The sequence below is a fragment of the Vanacampus margaritifer genome, chromosome 2 (genome assembly GCF_051991255.1).
Source record: "Vanacampus margaritifer isolate UIUO_Vmar chromosome 2, RoL_Vmar_1.0, whole genome shotgun sequence".
In the NCBI taxonomy this organism is placed as follows: domain Eukaryota; kingdom Metazoa; phylum Chordata; class Actinopteri; order Syngnathiformes; family Syngnathidae; genus Vanacampus; species Vanacampus margaritifer.
The window spans coordinates 49,618,663-49,635,324 of NC_135433.1; the positions used below are offsets into that span (position 1 = coordinate 49,618,663).

The following is a 16,662-nucleotide window of genomic DNA, read 5'->3' on the forward strand; positions in this document are numbered from 1 at the left end:
AACATTCGCCTCTCGGTGAGATACGGGCTACCTACTAGCAATATTAATAAAGTTTTAATGTTTTTTCTTGTTCAAAATTTTCTTGCGAAGAGAAAAAACTGTTCACAAATGTTTAGTGAACATTCACATTGTGAACCTGAACTCAACATTCACTAGCTTTGCAAACGTTCGGCCCTCAGTGGGATAATCCATCCAGTGCAAGATAAGACAGCAAAGGTACAACTTTAAAACTTTATTCATCAAATGCTATAAATGTACAGCACCACATCATAGCAAAAGCTCAAAGGCTTATTGTACATTTCATAACACTGAAACTAAGAAATTGATGCAGTAATTTCAACAGAGCCCTGAGAGTTAATCATGGAATGATGGCTTCATCCATTATGAAAGCAACAACTTGAATTGAAACACTGATGACAGAGCACATGCATGGCTTAGACTCACAGTCCTTTGTTTTAGCATTTTATAAAAAAAAATAAATTAAATGAAAAAAAAATACAGACAAACATACAATGGCGTATTAGGGCCACGTAAAAAACAAAAACACCTCCCTCTATATTTTAGAGATAGGTGTTACATTTCGAGAAAAAATCACAAATTTACGGGTAAAAAAACTCTCAGATTTGTAAGGAAAAAAAACTCAGAAACTTGCGAAAAATACGTAGTAGCGTACTTGGATGCTTGTACCAAGTTCCAATTCCCAAGTGTACAAAATGTCTACGGTGGAAGATCTCTTTAAATTATACTTTTTGGTGGTGTTTTCAAATAAGGAGATAGTAATTGCTTTAGCAGAGATTAACCCGTTTTTTTCTCGCACAAATTTGCCACTTTATGACGTCACAAATCTGCAACATTATTTCTCATAAATTTGTGTTATTTTTTTCTTGGGACTATTATACCCCCTTCTAAAAAATATATATATATATACATGGCTCTAATACGCCGCCATACGCACAAATTCAAAGTTAAAGGCATAAAAGATCTAGTGTCACTTAACCCTGAGACATATTTTGCTTTATGTGAAACACATTCATTGAATAATTAAAGTGTATGAGCAAAGCAAAAATTAAAAAAATGCATTGTGCATGTTTGGACATATTTTAGAATAATAAAGAGACAAGAAGCAGCTTAGTGCCTCCTTAAAAATGTCAAACCCCAAAATGTATTGTGTTTTTTCTTATTTAATGTTACTTTTCAGAAATCACATAATTGTATTTAATAATAAAAAATCATTGCGTTAAATCGTATGCTATTATATATAATTTTTCATGGTCATAATCATTTTTTTATTGGTTGTCTAGGAGTAATCGTGTAGTTCAAAACGAGGCACGCTCATTTGAAATGCCTTTTAAGAGTACCGAGTTTCCTTGCTTGTATAATAGTTAAGGCTGGAAGAGGAGCGGCTTAATCGGGATGAAGGTGAAATTGTAGTACTGGGGCAGACCCTGGTGGCTGATGCTGCTGAAATGATCCCACGTGAACGGCGGCAGGCCATCCTGTGTCGTTGGCCCATTCACTGCTTCCACACGGAACTCCTCCGCCATTTGAAAATCTGTGACCTGCTCACGCAGCAATTAAAAAAAAATGAGCTGCAAACGCACATCTGTTCATTTGGAAGCATGCTATGAGACCTACCTTAGTGTCATAGCAACCGGCCGGTGTTGGTTCTTCGGTCTTCAGGTCGTTACGACAACAGATGGACTTGCAGGGGTTGCCTTTAGAGTAAGGGTCCTTCTTGTAATCTGAAAACAAAAAGTTGACAGCCAGTGTCACAGACAAATGAGTTGCAGTCTATATGCCCACACCTAGGGCTAGACGATTAACCGAAATTTTATCGTGATTCCAATTTTGTCTTCTCTCAATCATTAAAATGTAATGATTGAAGAAAAACGATTAATGTGGAGAACGCCGCGGCGCTGTTACAAGTTCCCTACGTTGTGAAAGTACCCTGAATGCACCATGTAGCTTGTAGCTAGCCCGGAGCGAATCCGTGTGATTCTGCCGTCCCTAAGCACATTTTAAGGTGTGTAATGACACTCCAGTTGGAGTTAACTGTAAAGCTAAACACACGATAAGGAGAATTATATACAGTGTGTATTTAACATGCTTCGTTTTTCAAACATTACTAGCCTAGAACTAATGCTAAAGAGCATGGCGGATCCCATTCAAATGCTAACAGGAAGTTAGCATCAACTTCGGGAGTAATAGTCCTTCAAATAACAAATATTCACACATAAATGAAGAGGACTGGAAACACGAGATGCCAAAACGCGCAGAAACACCAAGTACAGTATTTGTTTTGTAATTACTGTTTTAGCATACACTTAAGTATTTTTTTATTTTACCAAAAAACCGGTTGAGCAGAAACAACTCAGCACATCCTAAGACACTGCGGATGTGCCGGCTCCTGTCTTCACTGAGATTTTTTAGCACCTCACAGACACAAGGGCCATCAGCAATGGAGTGCCTCAAGGCTGTGTACTTTAACCCTGGCTGTTCTCCCTATTCAACCTGGAGATTAAGCAGCAAAATCCAGCCCTTTTTTTTTTTTTAAACAATATGAGAAGGTGGCCATTTTGCCAGTTGCTGTCGATTGAAAATGACATCACAGTAGCTCAGGTCTCAGGTAACAACTGATAACAGTTCGGCTTCAGAAAACAGGTGAGCTGTGATTGGCTGAGCCCTGAGCAACATTGATGTCATCTTCAGTCGACAGCAACTGGCAAAATGGCCGCCCCCTCAGATGGTTGCTTCATAACTCATATTCCACAAATGTAATATTAATGAGAATGTCAAGTTTAGGTTAGTGAGGTCGTCAAGAAATGTTTAAGGTTGACTTCACACCCAGAAAACAAAGAAGATGATGGACAGAAAATGAAACAAAAGCCCACCATTGAATCTCATGATGTGCTTTAAAGATTCCAGGTCTTTGACCTCAGCTTGGTCACGACGGAAGATCTTGGCTCTGGGGCAAAGGTCATAGGAGAAGTCTTCTCCATATTGCTGCCACATCTGGTCATACCCACTCAACTTGTAGATGTTCCGGTGGAAGGGAACATTGTAGGACGGCCAGTAGCCTGCGGTAGTAAACAAACGAAGATCAGGTCCTCAAAGATCAAAATCAAAACCAATAGCTTTGTCAAGCAGGTTTACCTTGGCGCAGTGCTTGCGTCTGGTCTGAGTACTCCACCAGCCCAGGAATCTGCTCCACCACCGTCAGAGCACCATCCGAAATACTGCGGCCCAGCTTTACTTTGCTCCTGTCCACCACCATGTACTGGTTGTTGTACGTACCTGAAACAGTTGGACGACAGTGGAAGATTTGTAAACATATCTCTGGTTTCTGTTCAGGGTTTGGTTGCCTTGCATGACTCACTCACCAGAGTTGAACTTGGAGAAGACTTTTGCCCACTCCTCCCCCGTATGAGCCAAACTGTGAGCCAGTCGAACCCTCTGCCAGGCCAGCAGGCTTTTGGGGCTGATGTTGTCGAAGAGGGACGAGTTGAAGACGTTGTTGGTGGTCTGGGTCATCATGAGACCACTTCCCAAGAGGTAGAAGTCATCCAGGGACACCAGGAAACCTGAGAAAGGCATTCATCTTTGCCGTTTTGACAGCTATTCTCTTCACGGTACGTGAGAATTCCTCGGGCCTACCAGGGTAGCTGCTGAATGATAGTTTCCCAGTGGCCGTGTGGGGGTCAGCAATGTGGAAATCCCAATGTTTGTAGATCCGCATGGTGGCTGCGTACGTGTACCAGCTGGAGTGGGCAAAGAGGAGGTTCTCAAAGCCTGGGAGCATCTGGTAAGAGGGATCACAATTTTAAAATACAACATTATGCGTGTGAGTTTTCTCCGGGAACTCTGGCTTCCTTCCACATTTCAAAAACATGCATTTTAGGTTAATTAAAGGCTCTAAGGCTATGTTTGCGCTGAAGCTCAATTCTGATGTGTCTCATTTTTTTCATGCAGTGTGAACAGGACGATTCCAATTTTTTTGAAATTCGACCCGGACCTCTTTCGTACGTGGATATAAATTGGATATGCATTTTAATGTGTCTGCATTATGAACGCTCATCCATACACATCAACCTAATCTGCAAATTTGTTTAGAGTAGTAGAGTTGATTTTATATTTAGTGTAGGGCTGGGCAATAAACCATGAATTCAATTGATCATCATTTTAAAAGTCAAATCGGTGAAAATGAGCTAAATCGGTAATGTGAATGAGTACTAAAAAAGATTGTGTATAGCAAAAAAAAAAATCCTAATTGGTCATCACGCCCTGCAGTGTGAACGTAGCCTGAATATCATGGTTCAAAGTGCTTCGTTTTGGAGAATAATGAGGTCAAAGGTTCAGATTGTATGGTTTTGTAAAGCCTGTGAAAGCTGTTTCATCCTAATAAGTACTCTTTTGGTCCGCAACCTTTATGAGTGCTGAGCAGTGTCCCATCCCTGGAAGTTGAAAGTGTTTGGGTGGAGAGGGCCCGGTGGCCAAGGCAGGGATCAGATCCAGCAGGTCTCCAACTGCGTTCAGGAACTGAACAGCAAACAGGGACAGTGGCTGTGGGAATGACAGGAAATGTCGAGCTTTTAGAAAACGTAGAGGCCAACAAAGTAAAGCATGCAAACTAGTCACGGGAAAATAAAATAACAACAAAATGTGCTTATTGCAAGTTGTATACACACAATTTGATTGTATATGAGAGTAATTATATCTTAAGCATTAATGTCAAGACTATTGACTAAACTTCCCCAAAACTCTAAGCTAGTACTTGTCCATATTTTTTCAGATCAGCATTTCTTGTTCCTTTAAAAGGTTTACTAAAAATGGTGACGTTAGCCTTGAAAGTTCCTCCTTCCATAGAAGCCTCCAAAAACTCCTACATTGATTTAGATGCGTGATTTTACACTAAAAAACGATAACAATATAATCGTAACACCTTTGCCCCTTGTCTCTTGGCCCATTCTGCAACTCCAGCTTGCAGGCCGTCCATCTGGGCCACAATGAAGCCCGCGTGTCTCCACAGTGGATCGGAACTCTTGTTCAGTTTCACTTGTGCTCTGGTCCAAGAGTCCTGCTGCCTTGCAGAACCAAGCACAGTCACATGTTGTTCACAGCTCAATGTTGTCATTCCAAGCACTCAAAGGTCACGTGCGGAAGAGATATGCGGTATAGCAGATGTTCTTGCAGACTTACTTCATGAAGCTCTGAACCTGGCCCAGGATGTTGGGGTCATGGATGAGCTGAGGGTAAATGTTGGTGTAGTGATCTATCATCTGTCTGGAAAGGAAACGAGTCAAACGGGTGATTTCAATCATTTCAAATGATCCAACCCTAAAACAAGTCAGAGATGATCATTTTGAACATAAAGTACAGGCTATGTTCAGTTAGCATGCAACAAGTTGGATTTCAAGGAGCATAATATTCAGTAGGAACACGGAGTTGTGTTCATTATACTTACTGTGCAGTGAGAAAGCCTTCGAGGTACCCTGCCAGGAAAAAAGTGACTTCATCAGTCTCTGATGTTTCTCCATATCCAGCTCGGATCTCAAGGACACTCCAGCCTGTACTGTACAAGGTGTCATTCAGGAAGCCATATGCGTCCCCATTTGCGTCTAGGACCCCATCCTTCAGCAGGACGGCTTTTTGTTGGGCGTCCCAGTACACTGTGGCTTTTGTCAACTCTGCAAGAAACACAAAAACGCCGTGCAACAGATGGCAGAATTATGTTTGCTGATTGTAATGAAATGTTTGGATGATACCAGGTGACGTGTGCTGATACTGACAAAGTGGCCACAATATTAGGTACACGACACCAGTACAGTCTTCCCACTTTTGCAAATATTAATTCTTGATGGAGATTGTTGTTTGAAGTGCAATATTTTGCTTTCTCGTGCAGCCAGTTTTATGAAGTAACAAATTCAGTACAAACATTTTCTGTCACGGTGCTTGAGTAGATTTTTCAAGTTGGTTACAAAACGTCTTTATTGGTATAAACTACAGTAAAAAAAAAAACATTTCAGAAGCAGGAGGCCGTCCTCATTATTCAAACGTAACCGTCACCATATGTGAACAAACAGAATGGTATGTACACAAGCAGAGTCAAAGTACGAGTTGTCTGACCTACTTACCCCCGGCTGCAGAGGAGACAGTCAACGCCGCATTGAGTAGCACAAAAATACACGCACTTTTTAAAATCATAATTCCTCTAAATTGAGTTGGTGAGCCTAAGTGTACATTACAGAAGACAACCCGCCGCCACTACGAAAGAGCCAGACTTACGTACGTGATTTCAGATGGGAGCGAGTCGCCTGGCGGTAAAAGAAGGAATAACATGTTCGTAGATCTTGTGACTGAGGGATGAGTCACATTAGCATGTTATTCAAGGAAATAGCGATAAGTACAATGGCGGAGAAATGTTAGCATACAAACGGAGACTATCGCTTCTAGAAAAAAAAGAGAAAAAATACCCCACCCCAGATGGGACTCGAACCCACAATCCCTGGCTTAGGAGGCCAGTGCCTTATCCATTAGGCCACTGGGGCGCTAATTGAGATATGGTATTAAATATTATATATAGATTGCAACAAGCACGATGTTCCTCAGTAATTGCATCCATTCCGACGTATTTTGAAAATAATACACGGACAAAATATAGTCTTTCAAAGCACATTATCTATTGGAAACAATCATTAAAACACACAGCTTCCTGGTTTCCAGGAGACAGTATATGATTAAAGCAACATATTTTTTCATAGAATAAGTGTATTTGGCAAGAAATCAAAGAGAATAAATATGGCAAAAGTTCAAATATAGTAACAATAGATCCCTCAACTTTCCCCTATTTACAAGTAGTTTGCATTCTTGTTACGTGAGCTAGCTTTTTTGACACTGTACACTACCTGTGAAAACATTTATGGAGAGGATAGTGTATGGTAACAGAATAATTTATATTGAAAACTTTGGTTACGAAGCTTTGAAATTGTAAAATATGCCACAAAAACATTCTACACAAAAGAAAAGAGGTGTAACAGCCATGGCACCACCTCTGTTGGTCCAACTTGCTTGTAAATAAAAATGTAACAATCACTAGTAAACATCACTGATCCAGAGTACACAGCCCAGTTTAGACCCGCCACATTGACAAATAATTAAACAAGAAGGCACAACTCAAATTAGATGAGCCCTACTATACAGCAGCAAAACACTTCCATAATAGTCAAATTGTGTTGCGTTTTATGTCAAACCCATTCAGCAACAAACTGATGAGTCGAGAACAAAATTAAAAAACACAACATTAAAAGACAACATAAAGTACTAGAGTAGTAGGCCCGTATGTTAGTAGTCTTGAGTCATCTCAGCTTCTAATCTCCCTTCTGAAAATCAGTATTTTAATAGCACGACAGCAAGCAGTGAGATTTCTTCATGTCCACCATCAACGCCACACAGTCATCATTCATTCATCATCGATCAGTTTCTCGCTTCCGTTCTCTGCCTGGATGCCTTCACAGGTTCCTCCTTCCTCCGCTCCTCCCGCACAATCCTCCACCTCCTCCTCATCAGTGTAAGTAAATGACTGGCTGCTGTAGTTGATGGTTGTGCGGGAGAGGTCCACCTCGATGGGGAACACGTCGGCCTCCTTCAGCACGGCGTAGCACTCGTCGTAGTAGCGGGACATGCCTGCCACGAAGCGCTGGAGCTGGAAAACGATGTCTTGGACTAGATGATAGTAGATGAGGAGAGGGGATAATTTAGTGGCATGTTGGTAGAATCAAACTTTTGCGACACTATTTTTTATAACGTGTGATTAATGACCGCACCTTACTTGGAAAGCCTCTACAAATTTAATAAGAATACATATACAGTATTTGAGGAAACGGGGGTCAAGTTGTATTTTAAAACTGTGCAGAATTTCCCAAGTTACTTCATGTTAATGGTTAGATAGCTCCTTAATATGAAAGGAAAAATGCACTGAGCTGTGACCGTCTTACAAATGCAATTATGCCATCTAGTGGCAGAAAAATGACCTTAACACAAACATCGCTCGTTTTTTTTTAACAGTACAGTACATCTTTTTAATTTTAACTCAATGTATGAATTATTATGAAATTACTGTATCAATGATTAAAAGATGCAGCCATATTTTTATTAGTTTAAAATTGTTTCCATTTATGTTAAGAAGAGTATGAAACTTAAAAAAAATATATTTTATTGTACATTTAAAACAGATAAAATTTGCGAGTTAACTATTGAAGTCATGCGATTAAAAAAATCTAATCGGCTGACACCCCTAATTTAAATTAATATCAATGTTTAAGTCATTGTTTCACATTTTTCTGGTACACCTGTCAATCATCAATTGAGTCCTTCTAGAAGTGTAAGTCTCACATAGGTGTCCTTAATTGCTTAATAAGACCATTTCTACTATTGAGTACATTTTGGGTGGGGGGCATAGTTTGATTAAATCAGAGGATGACAAGTTCAGGCAAAACTGTTGTCTTAGGATAAAAGTTAATCAATTGGATTGAGATAAAGTAGAGTAAGTACACGTTTAGTAAAGACACGGGCGTGACTTACAATTTTACACATTTGTAAAAGAGTTGAGCAACAACTTTGTACGCTGCCTTTGCTTCTTGCAAGAATATCAAATCATCTGTAAGGGTTAGGGGTTAGGCTTTATTATTTAAATAATATCTAGATGAGGGGGGTGCAACCAACCATGTTTCTGATCCAAAAGTTCTATCTTCTCCAGCACATCTTTTCTCATCTTAGCAAAGCGTGCACGAGCCTCCTGCCGACACCGCAGGACCAAGCGGTACTCGTAGTTCCCGGTGCATACGCGATACAGAGGTTCTCCCATTGCCTGTTGGAAGCAACATACAGCAGTAGTCTCAACTACTATGACCAAGTTAGTGGTCATCCTTCAAAGAATTTCTCCATTTCGGAGGTAGAACAGGAACAGTAACTTACAATGCTTGTGTATTCTTCATCATCCATTTCCTTCACCTTTAAGCAGTAGGACTGCAAGACAAAAACAAATGTTCTTTCACTTTAAACTGACTGCATTGGAAGTTTTCACAATCGGACAGAATGCAGTCAACTTACCAAATATTCAAACTTGACATCCAGGTACTTGCGAATGGTGAGCTTTGTATCTGGTATGGCCTTGTGAAGGTAGGTGTTCAAATCATGGAGCATCTGCACAGCACAAACGTCAGTTACATCATTGAACATGATTTTAGATGGACACAAAAAAGTCAACCCATGCATATTTGCATTCGCAGATTTATCTTCCGTTATTTGCTGAAACGCTTCAGTCAGTTAAAGCAATAAATGTGGTCCTTTTTCTTCTTGGATTTAACAAAAATGAAAGAGTGTTTTTAGTATAGTGATTTTTAGTGTCACGTGAGGGTGGTTTGTTAGTGTTGAATAATTTTTAACTACTGAATAATTGTGTAATATGGGTTCTTGGTTGTGTACATATGGGGTAGATGCCACGGACTTCCGACTTCCGGGTTTTACACATCAACGCCGTTTCTGGCCATGTTCCAACACTCGCACTCGCACCCCCACCCCCCCAACCGCACGCTCCCGCTCATCGGCAGGAGGGGGTCTCGGCTATCTGAGACAGACACTACACACTCGCAGCCTCGCACCCGTCGACGGGAACGCGCAATCGAGGGGCATAAAGGCGGAAGCGCAAGCACTGGGACGCAGCCCACACGTCGCAAACCGGAAACAAAGTTGATGGGTGAAAACCCGGAAGTCGGAAGTCCCGCCTCCTCCGTGGCATATACAGTAGTCCATTGGCTACATGCTATTGGCTTCATAGTCCTCTCTGGTTAAAGTGCTTTACCACCATCTTGTGGCAACTATATGGTATTACAGACACCTTTTGTGGGGGCGTCAATTTATCATGGATTTTTGCTATTTGCGGCAGGGCTTGGTCCCAACATCCTGCTAATAGTGGGGGTTGGCTGTACATTGGACATAAACAGAAGAACAAATCATTTCAACGGTATTTTAATACTGTACTCACAGGCTTGATCGTCTTCAGCAACTGAATGCCATATTTCTCAATGCTGCGGTGAGCATCGGCAAACTTCACAAAAGCTTCGCTGGCTGCAGCTTGGGGCTCTCGCACGCCGATGACGGAAAAAACGTCTCCAAACGCTGTGAGTTGAAACAATCAATGCATTAAACAACGTAAATGCTCAGCTTTTCCACTCCGGTCCTCGGACTCCCGTCCTCACCTCTGTGGGTTTGCGAAAGCTCAAAAAAGGCTCTGAGCAATCGCTTGGTGTGCTCCATCAGACCTGCAGGAAAGCAGTCATTGGTAACTGAATGTGTATACGTACACACATGACTGCTTTGTCTGGTATGGAACACATGTTTTACTCCAATTGGTCCTTTAAATTACACTATAGGAGTATAAGATCAAAAGATAAAAAATAATTCAGTATGATTACCTTTGTAGAGCTCAGCTGTTTTCTCGAGTTCTTCCAGTCTTTTAACAAGTCCATCTGCACATTAAGTATGCTATGTTAATTAATAATAATAATGAAAAAAAAAAAGTTATTGCCTTACCATTGCATAAAATAGCTCGACTAAGGCCGAGAGCATCTGCAGTGCCAGAGCTCATGTTCTCCACCAGCCGATGTTTGACTTTCTTTAGCACTGAAATATGAAACGTGTACTTCTAGTTAAGATGCAGAATTGGGATGCAAAACATAAATATATGGTTGCGTCAGTGTGTCGCGAACCTATATCCAGAGACTTTCCCTGTTTTGGGTCTGCTTGCAATTTGTTGTAGTGGATTACTGCTTCACCCTGACAAATCAGAAAATGAAATAAATAAGTCAAAAATACATGACCTTTTGTTCAATGACTTGTGTGGCATCCCAGCTCAGTCAACAAAATGTGGTGATGGGGGTGGGTTGGGGGGGGGGTCTAGTCATTGATGGCAATTTAGCTTTGGCGCAAATTTGGGAAATCTGGCGAAGATTCTTCACGTTTCCTCAAACATTTTTAATCTGACGTTCATCTCTTCTCACACTTTTTAATTTGTTGTCTATTTTATTGAGACTCCAATGAATTCGGAAATAGTTTGTAATTAATAGACTGTAACTTTGTGATACAATAATAAAATGAGCAGAAATTTATATCGACTGGACATCAACGGGAAAAGGTAATCCTTTGTTTCGCACACTAAACCCATCTTTATCCCAGCATGCAGGAAGTCATGAAATTCCGTGGTCACCAACAATGGATGGTAAAAACAACACAGCAACTCTGCACATATTGTGCCGAGATTCTTTATACTGCGTCGCAAAACCAGTCAAGTCCCCGTTCTCTGAAGTCATTCGGCACTGTTGGAACTGCTCTCGCTTAGACAAAGCTGGACTCAAAACTGTAAGTAATCTTTTATACCTATTTTACATGTTTCTGTTGCATGTAATGTTCAAAGTTCCCTGCCAGTCCTCTCAATTGCAGCGAATGCTAAAAAAATATGTAAATAGAGAAATTAACGGGGTGCCGCTGTAGTATAGTGTACCTGTACAGCTTGAATCATTTTGGCCACTTCCACCTTTGTCTTTCCCTTCACCGTTTTGCCATTGACGCCAGTGATTTCATCACCTGCTGCAAGCATCCCTTCCAGAGCTGCCGGGGTGTTATCAAACACCTAAAAAGCCAGAGGAAACATTTCAAAGAAGGTTCCATTACACTGAAATGTGACATTCCCTTTTTAATAAAAAAAAATTCACATTGCAATAATTATAATTCTTGTCAGACATATGTTTTTGAACTACACTTACCTGAACAATATAGAGACAGGGACAGTATTGTGCCCCACCACCAATGCTGATCCCAATAAGGTTATTTGCATCTTTTTTCAGACAGACAGTCCCTGGCACTGTAGGTATCCCTCTGTGGTAGAAAGAAGATATTACTTTTATATATCCAGCACGTTCAAATGCAATGCGTACACATTTTGCTAAGAAACATGCTTGATTTGCCCCTACAGGTGTGGTCTTATGGAAGAATTAGTTATTAAACAACAGATATGAATTGAAAGCCTATGAAATGTTTACTGTACTCGACTTCAATAAAAAGACTTTGCAAAAGAGGAAATGCATAGCAGGTAAGACGTAAAGGTTGTCCTATAAAATGTGTAAAACTGTAAGCTGAGTTATACAACCTATTTGCAAATGAAACAGAATAGATGGTGAACTCACAATTTATCCTCCTCTAATTCAAAGTCCATGTCTGTGAACATAGCAGTCTCACACACCTGTCCTTGGGAAAACCTGTTGGTGATTATAACGACACATAATGGAGGTTTGAAAAAAGGTTCACTACGAGAAGACACTAAAAGCTCATTTTAAGAGCCAAAGAACATTTTGCGGTTGTAAAGCTGATTAAATCCCTCTTATAAAATGGAAGACAATTCAGCTCGCGGCTGCATTATGTGATACAGACAAGTGGGTGTGTAAAAGCTAAGAGCACGAAATGGCATACAACATTTAATAACCATCGAGGTTTTTCTTCAGTTGACGTAGCCAAATGCATGAAAATTGCTAACCGTGGCTAATTAGTTGCTAGCAAGTACTTGCGTGGCAGGTGGATCAGAACATTTCGTTTTCACAGTAAAACAACAAACCTTCAGCGGAATTAGCGTCAGTTTCTCAAGCACAAACCGATGTACCATCCCTCGCTATGCAAGTAAGCATAGATGTCAACGCGTTATTTGCTAAATGTTCAGTTCTGCTGAAAATAATTTATTTGTCCGGATGACAGCGGTTCTGTTTACTTATATACGTAATTTCCGGCATGTACAGGAAGTCGGTCATGGAAATTCCTGATTCTTCGACGTCATTCTCATTAAAATAAAACATAATCATCAATAATATAGGGAATTCAAGAAGCTATATATAAATACTGATAAACATTTAATATAGAATTACACGGCAAAGTATTTTAACATTGTCAAGAATATCACGATTGTTGTTGTTGTATATCTATAACCACTAGAGAGAGATGAAGTATTACATGAATGACATACGAATGCGGTTTTGCTCGGCGCCCCTGAGGAGCCCCGGTGTCAGTACCAGATGTGATCGTTCTGCCAGATCGTATCGGGGTCGCCTAACGAACACGTTACGCTACATGATTGGCCAGAAATTATCCAGTTGACGTCAAACATTGGAAAGAAAATATTAAAGATGTAATTTAACCAACAAAATGTACGGACTGAAATTGCAAAACCGTAAATAAACCTAAGAATATAAACGCAAGATTTATTTAACACATAATAAAATTAATTGAATAAATGATAAATACACAAATGAATTGTCTGAGATGTGACAAATATTGTCAGTTTAGAATGTTAATTGTTCCTATTATCATTAAGACTGTTTTTGTGATGTATTGTGATTTGTGAACAGCTAAAAAAAAAAAAAACCCCGAAGTGAATCGCGCATTTCGCGATTTTATTTTATCTGGCTAACCCGTCATCGTCGATTTGCTTAAAAAAAAAAAACTAGTATCATTGTTTTTACCATTTTGTTTAATTTATAAGATCACATGTTGTGCAAAATGAAATGTATTGTGTAATTAAAAAAAAGATAATAAGGGGAAAAACTGTTATTTACTACTATTTATAGTTATATTCAAAGCTTCTCCTTCCTGATGTGCATATTAGATAGCGAGCAACTTGTTTTTGTAAATACAGGGAAATATTGATTAGCAGGTGCAATGAAGCAGTAAACTGCAGTTTAAAATGGCATATGGGATTGCTACCGAGTGTTAAAAATAGTGCATATTTTTACATGGTGTCAAGTTTAAAACAATAAATATGATAGTTCAGACAGTTTGAACTGTAACACGATAAACAACTAGCATGAAAGTCACAGTATTTAATCTTTAGTACCATCTAGTGGTGAATTAATAATTTATTAATCAATCACTATAAAATCACACTATAATAAAAAAAAAAAAAATATATATATATATATATATATATATATATATATATATATATATATATATATATATATATAATCGTAGGAGTAGTAATCACTAGTTATATTACATGGCTGGAGCCTCACCTAACAAGAGGCTGACATATGTCGCCGCCATCATTGTGCTACGGATGCCCAAAGGCATCGAATGTCGGACCGAATGTGTCGACCACAGAGTATATTAACAAGTGGCTACTATGGCTCCAATGTAGTAAATTAGTCAGCATAACCAAGCGGTCGGATGAACATTATTGTTGAAAAGTTATAGCTATTGGATTAATGTTACAGTTTGACACTAGGTTACTTCTTCTTTTTTTTTAACCTTTTACTGTGAATCCATCTCCTGTCTGTTACATGTGTCGCTAACTGCAGATTTGAAAGGGTGTGTGTCACTGTCTGTGGGTCACATGACAGATTAGCAGAGACAAGATTTTACAAAATCATATAATTTTCGGCCCATCTTTGTTCATGAACTAAAATGTCCATGGAGTTTAGTTCAGATTTTATTAAGGGAAGTACATTTTCATCTTGTCTTCATTAGTAGACGAAAATGCATACTGATTTAGTCCCAGTTATTGTTTATTAATGAGGGTTTTAGTCTAGTCTAGTCTAGTTTTAGACTGGTGAAAAAGGAGTGTTGACGAAAATATTTTTCTTTAGTTTTCCTTAATGAAATTAACACTATGTATAACCACCTTTTTTCTAATCCCTTTAGACTTTAGAGCAATGATATTGACAATTCCGATCTTACATCACCAATCCAAATGGTAGTCAACTCTGTGAAAAGAAGCTCCCCACTCATTGAAAAGCATTGGACTTTGGATTGTTGTAATTTGCTTTGTGAGGATTATTTTGATTTTAAAATGTGATGAGATGCCGCTTGACTACTATAACAATCTTTGTGGTTTGTATGATAGTCGCAGGCAAAAGCAATATGATACACTGTTTGTCTTCACCTTATAAAGGAAGTATGAGAAATGCCTGGATGTTTCGGAATTGTCAATACTGCATTTGCATTGAAAACCCTGATTGATTAGAATGACACGATCACTGTTTGGTCTCATTGTGCAAATGGGCATGTGCGTCTCTTTATAAACAGAAGTGAAACCTCAGCCACACTTTTGTGTTGCAGGAGAGAAGAATCATTAACATCAGAGGATAACCACCAACATCCAACATGAGCATGGTGAGTTTATTAGATGTTGTTTCTTTTTACTTGCAGTATATTTACATTTCAACTTCAACTTGCTGAAACTATTTCACTCTTGTATCTTAGAAACTGGAAATGAGCAATGTAAACCTAAAAGTTGGAGAACAGCTGAAGATAAAGGGAGACATTTTGCATGATGCTCAAAGGTAAAATCTTGGTCTTGACTTATTTATGCACTGTATGTTTCTAGAATAATAAACATTGTATAATCATCGTCACTCACGAGTTATTGAGCAGGGCACTTCATATACTGTAATGCTTATTGATTGATTATGTGTGGATGCACTGAAGCGCTTTGTATTTATTTCAAAATCTAATCAGATTTCAGATTGACCTTGGCTATGATTCAGAAGACCTGGCTTTGCATTTCAACCCACGATTCCACGATGACACTGATGGAGCAGTTATCGTGTGCAACTCAAAGATTGCCGGTTCTTGGGGTGAAGAGAAAAGGGAAATACACAACCCCCTATACAGAGGCACTCACGTTAAGGTGACACTTGACAGAATGTTTCTGAAAATTTACCAGGACTTACAAGAGTGAATTGCTAAATTTGAAAAAAAGGACATTTTATGGGTTGACTTAAGTATGTTTTGTGTTATAGATTGCGTTGAAGCTCACTGGTGACATGTTTGAAGTAGAACTTCCTGATGGACATCAAATCCAGTTTCCTAACCGTCTTGACATGGCAATCGTCAACTATGTCAGAGTCACAGGAGACTTCAAAGTTACTTGTATGAAAATCTGTTAAGATATCAAATTGTATACATTGAATTGAGAATTTTTTCCCCGTCAATTAAATGTTAGTATTCCCAACTTTCAAGCAAATTCAACTTGTGTTCTTCCCTACTTGAAATATTTTACCTACCTTTATATCTGATGCAGCTGCCGGGCCAGGCCATCTCCCCCACCCAAAAAAATGTTCTTCATAAAAATTCAATTCATTCAATTCATGCCAAGCTGAGCTCTAAACACTAAATTGACATTCAAATTAAAGTATGAGTTGCACTACATATTGTATCTCTGTCTTTTTTTTTTTATTAGAGTGAAATATGTACAGGCTGACTGGTTAGCACGTCCGCCTCCCAGTGCAGAGGACGTGAGATCGAGTTCGGGCTTCGGGCCTTCCTGGGTGGAGTTTGCATGTTCTCCCTGTGCTTGCGTGGGTTTTCTCCGGGTACTCCGGTTTCCTCCCACATTCCAAAGACATGCATGGCAGGTTAATTGAACACTCCAAATTGTCCATAGGTGTGATTGTGAGTATGGTTGTTCGTCTCTGTGTGCCCTGCGATTGGCTGGCAACCAGTTCCGGGTGTACCCCGCCTACTGCCCGAAGCCAGCTGGGATAGGCTCCAGCACCCCCGCGACCCTAGTGAGGAAAAGCGGTTAAGAAAATGGCGTCACCTTTCAACACTCAACACCTCTCCACC

The 16,662-nt window shown here is 39.6% G+C and overlaps 2 protein-coding genes, 1 long non-coding RNA gene and 1 other non-coding gene across 4 annotated transcripts; 1 reads left to right on the top strand and 3 right to left on the bottom strand.

Moving 5' to 3' along the window:
• Positions 1 to 217: 217 nt before the first annotated feature.
• Positions 218 to 6,290, bottom strand: plbd1a (phospholipase B domain containing 1a). The gene is made up of 11 exons (XM_077558134.1): positions 6,132 to 6,290; positions 5,462 to 5,684; positions 5,197 to 5,280; positions 4,940 to 5,081; positions 4,423 to 4,560; positions 3,655 to 3,799; positions 3,381 to 3,581; positions 3,154 to 3,294; positions 2,892 to 3,077; positions 1,636 to 1,742; positions 218 to 1,559 (listed from the first exon to the last, which is right to left on the bottom strand). Exons 1-11 carry the CDS (start codon positions 6,199 to 6,201, stop codon positions 1,383 to 1,385), a joined length of 1,614 nt encoding a protein of 537 aa, XP_077414260.1. The 5' UTR covers positions 6,202 to 6,290; the 3' UTR covers positions 218 to 1,382.
• A 182-nt stretch (positions 6,291 to 6,472) lies between these two features.
• On the bottom strand, positions 6,473 to 6,545 carry trnar-ccu (transfer RNA arginine (anticodon CCU)). Its single transcript has one exon. It is a non-coding gene; the product is annotated as a tRNA-Arg (tRNA).
• Positions 6,546 to 6,655: 110 nt separating this feature from the next.
• Positions 6,656 to 12,827, bottom strand: pick1 (protein interacting with prkca 1). Its single transcript, XM_077558135.1, has 13 exons — positions 12,662 to 12,827; positions 12,237 to 12,308; positions 11,817 to 11,928; positions 11,555 to 11,683; positions 10,764 to 10,830; positions 10,588 to 10,677; positions 10,470 to 10,523; positions 10,254 to 10,316; positions 10,040 to 10,173; positions 9,106 to 9,198; positions 8,971 to 9,021; positions 8,719 to 8,863; positions 6,656 to 7,719 (listed from the first exon to the last, which is right to left on the bottom strand). Exons 2-13 carry the CDS (start codon positions 12,275 to 12,277, stop codon positions 7,457 to 7,459), a joined length of 1,242 nt encoding a protein of 413 aa, XP_077414261.1. The 5' UTR covers positions 12,278 to 12,308; positions 12,662 to 12,827; the 3' UTR covers positions 6,656 to 7,456.
• Positions 11,337 to 15,206, top strand: LOC144043993 (uncharacterized). Its single transcript, XR_013291181.1, has 3 exons — positions 11,337 to 11,412; positions 12,026 to 12,142; positions 15,154 to 15,206. It is a non-coding gene; the product is annotated as an uncharacterized LOC144043993 (long non-coding RNA).
• Positions 15,207 to 16,662: the final 1,456 nt, after the last annotated feature.

What these genes read in the sequence shown, in the direction of transcription:
- plbd1a (XM_077558134.1), bottom strand. Translation starts at nt 6,201, where the DNA reads ATGATTTTAAAAAGTGCGTGTATTTTTGTGCTACTCAATGCGGCGTTG. An exon ending in TGTCTCCTCTGCAGCCGGGG is followed by an intron (nt 5,685 to 6,131) that starts GTAAGTAGGTCA and finishes TGTTTCTTGCAG; the next exon opens with AGTTGACAAAAGCCACAGTG. An exon ending in CCAAGAGACAAGGGGCAAAG is followed by an intron (nt 4,561 to 4,939) that starts GTGTTACGATTA and finishes TCATTCCCACAG; the next exon opens with CCACTGTCCCTGTTTGCTGT.
- pick1 (XM_077558135.1), bottom strand. Translation starts at nt 12,277, where the DNA reads ATGTTCACAGACATGGACTTTGAATTAGAGGAGGATAAATT. An exon ending in AACAGCTGAGCTCTACAAAG is followed by an intron (nt 10,317 to 10,469) that starts GTAATCATACTG and finishes GCTTTCCTGCAG; the next exon opens with GTCTGATGGAGCACACCAAG. An exon ending in ATGAAGAATACACAAGCATT is followed by an intron (nt 8,864 to 8,970) that starts GTAAGTTACTGT and finishes TGCTTCCAACAG; the next exon opens with GCAATGGGAGAACCTCTGTA.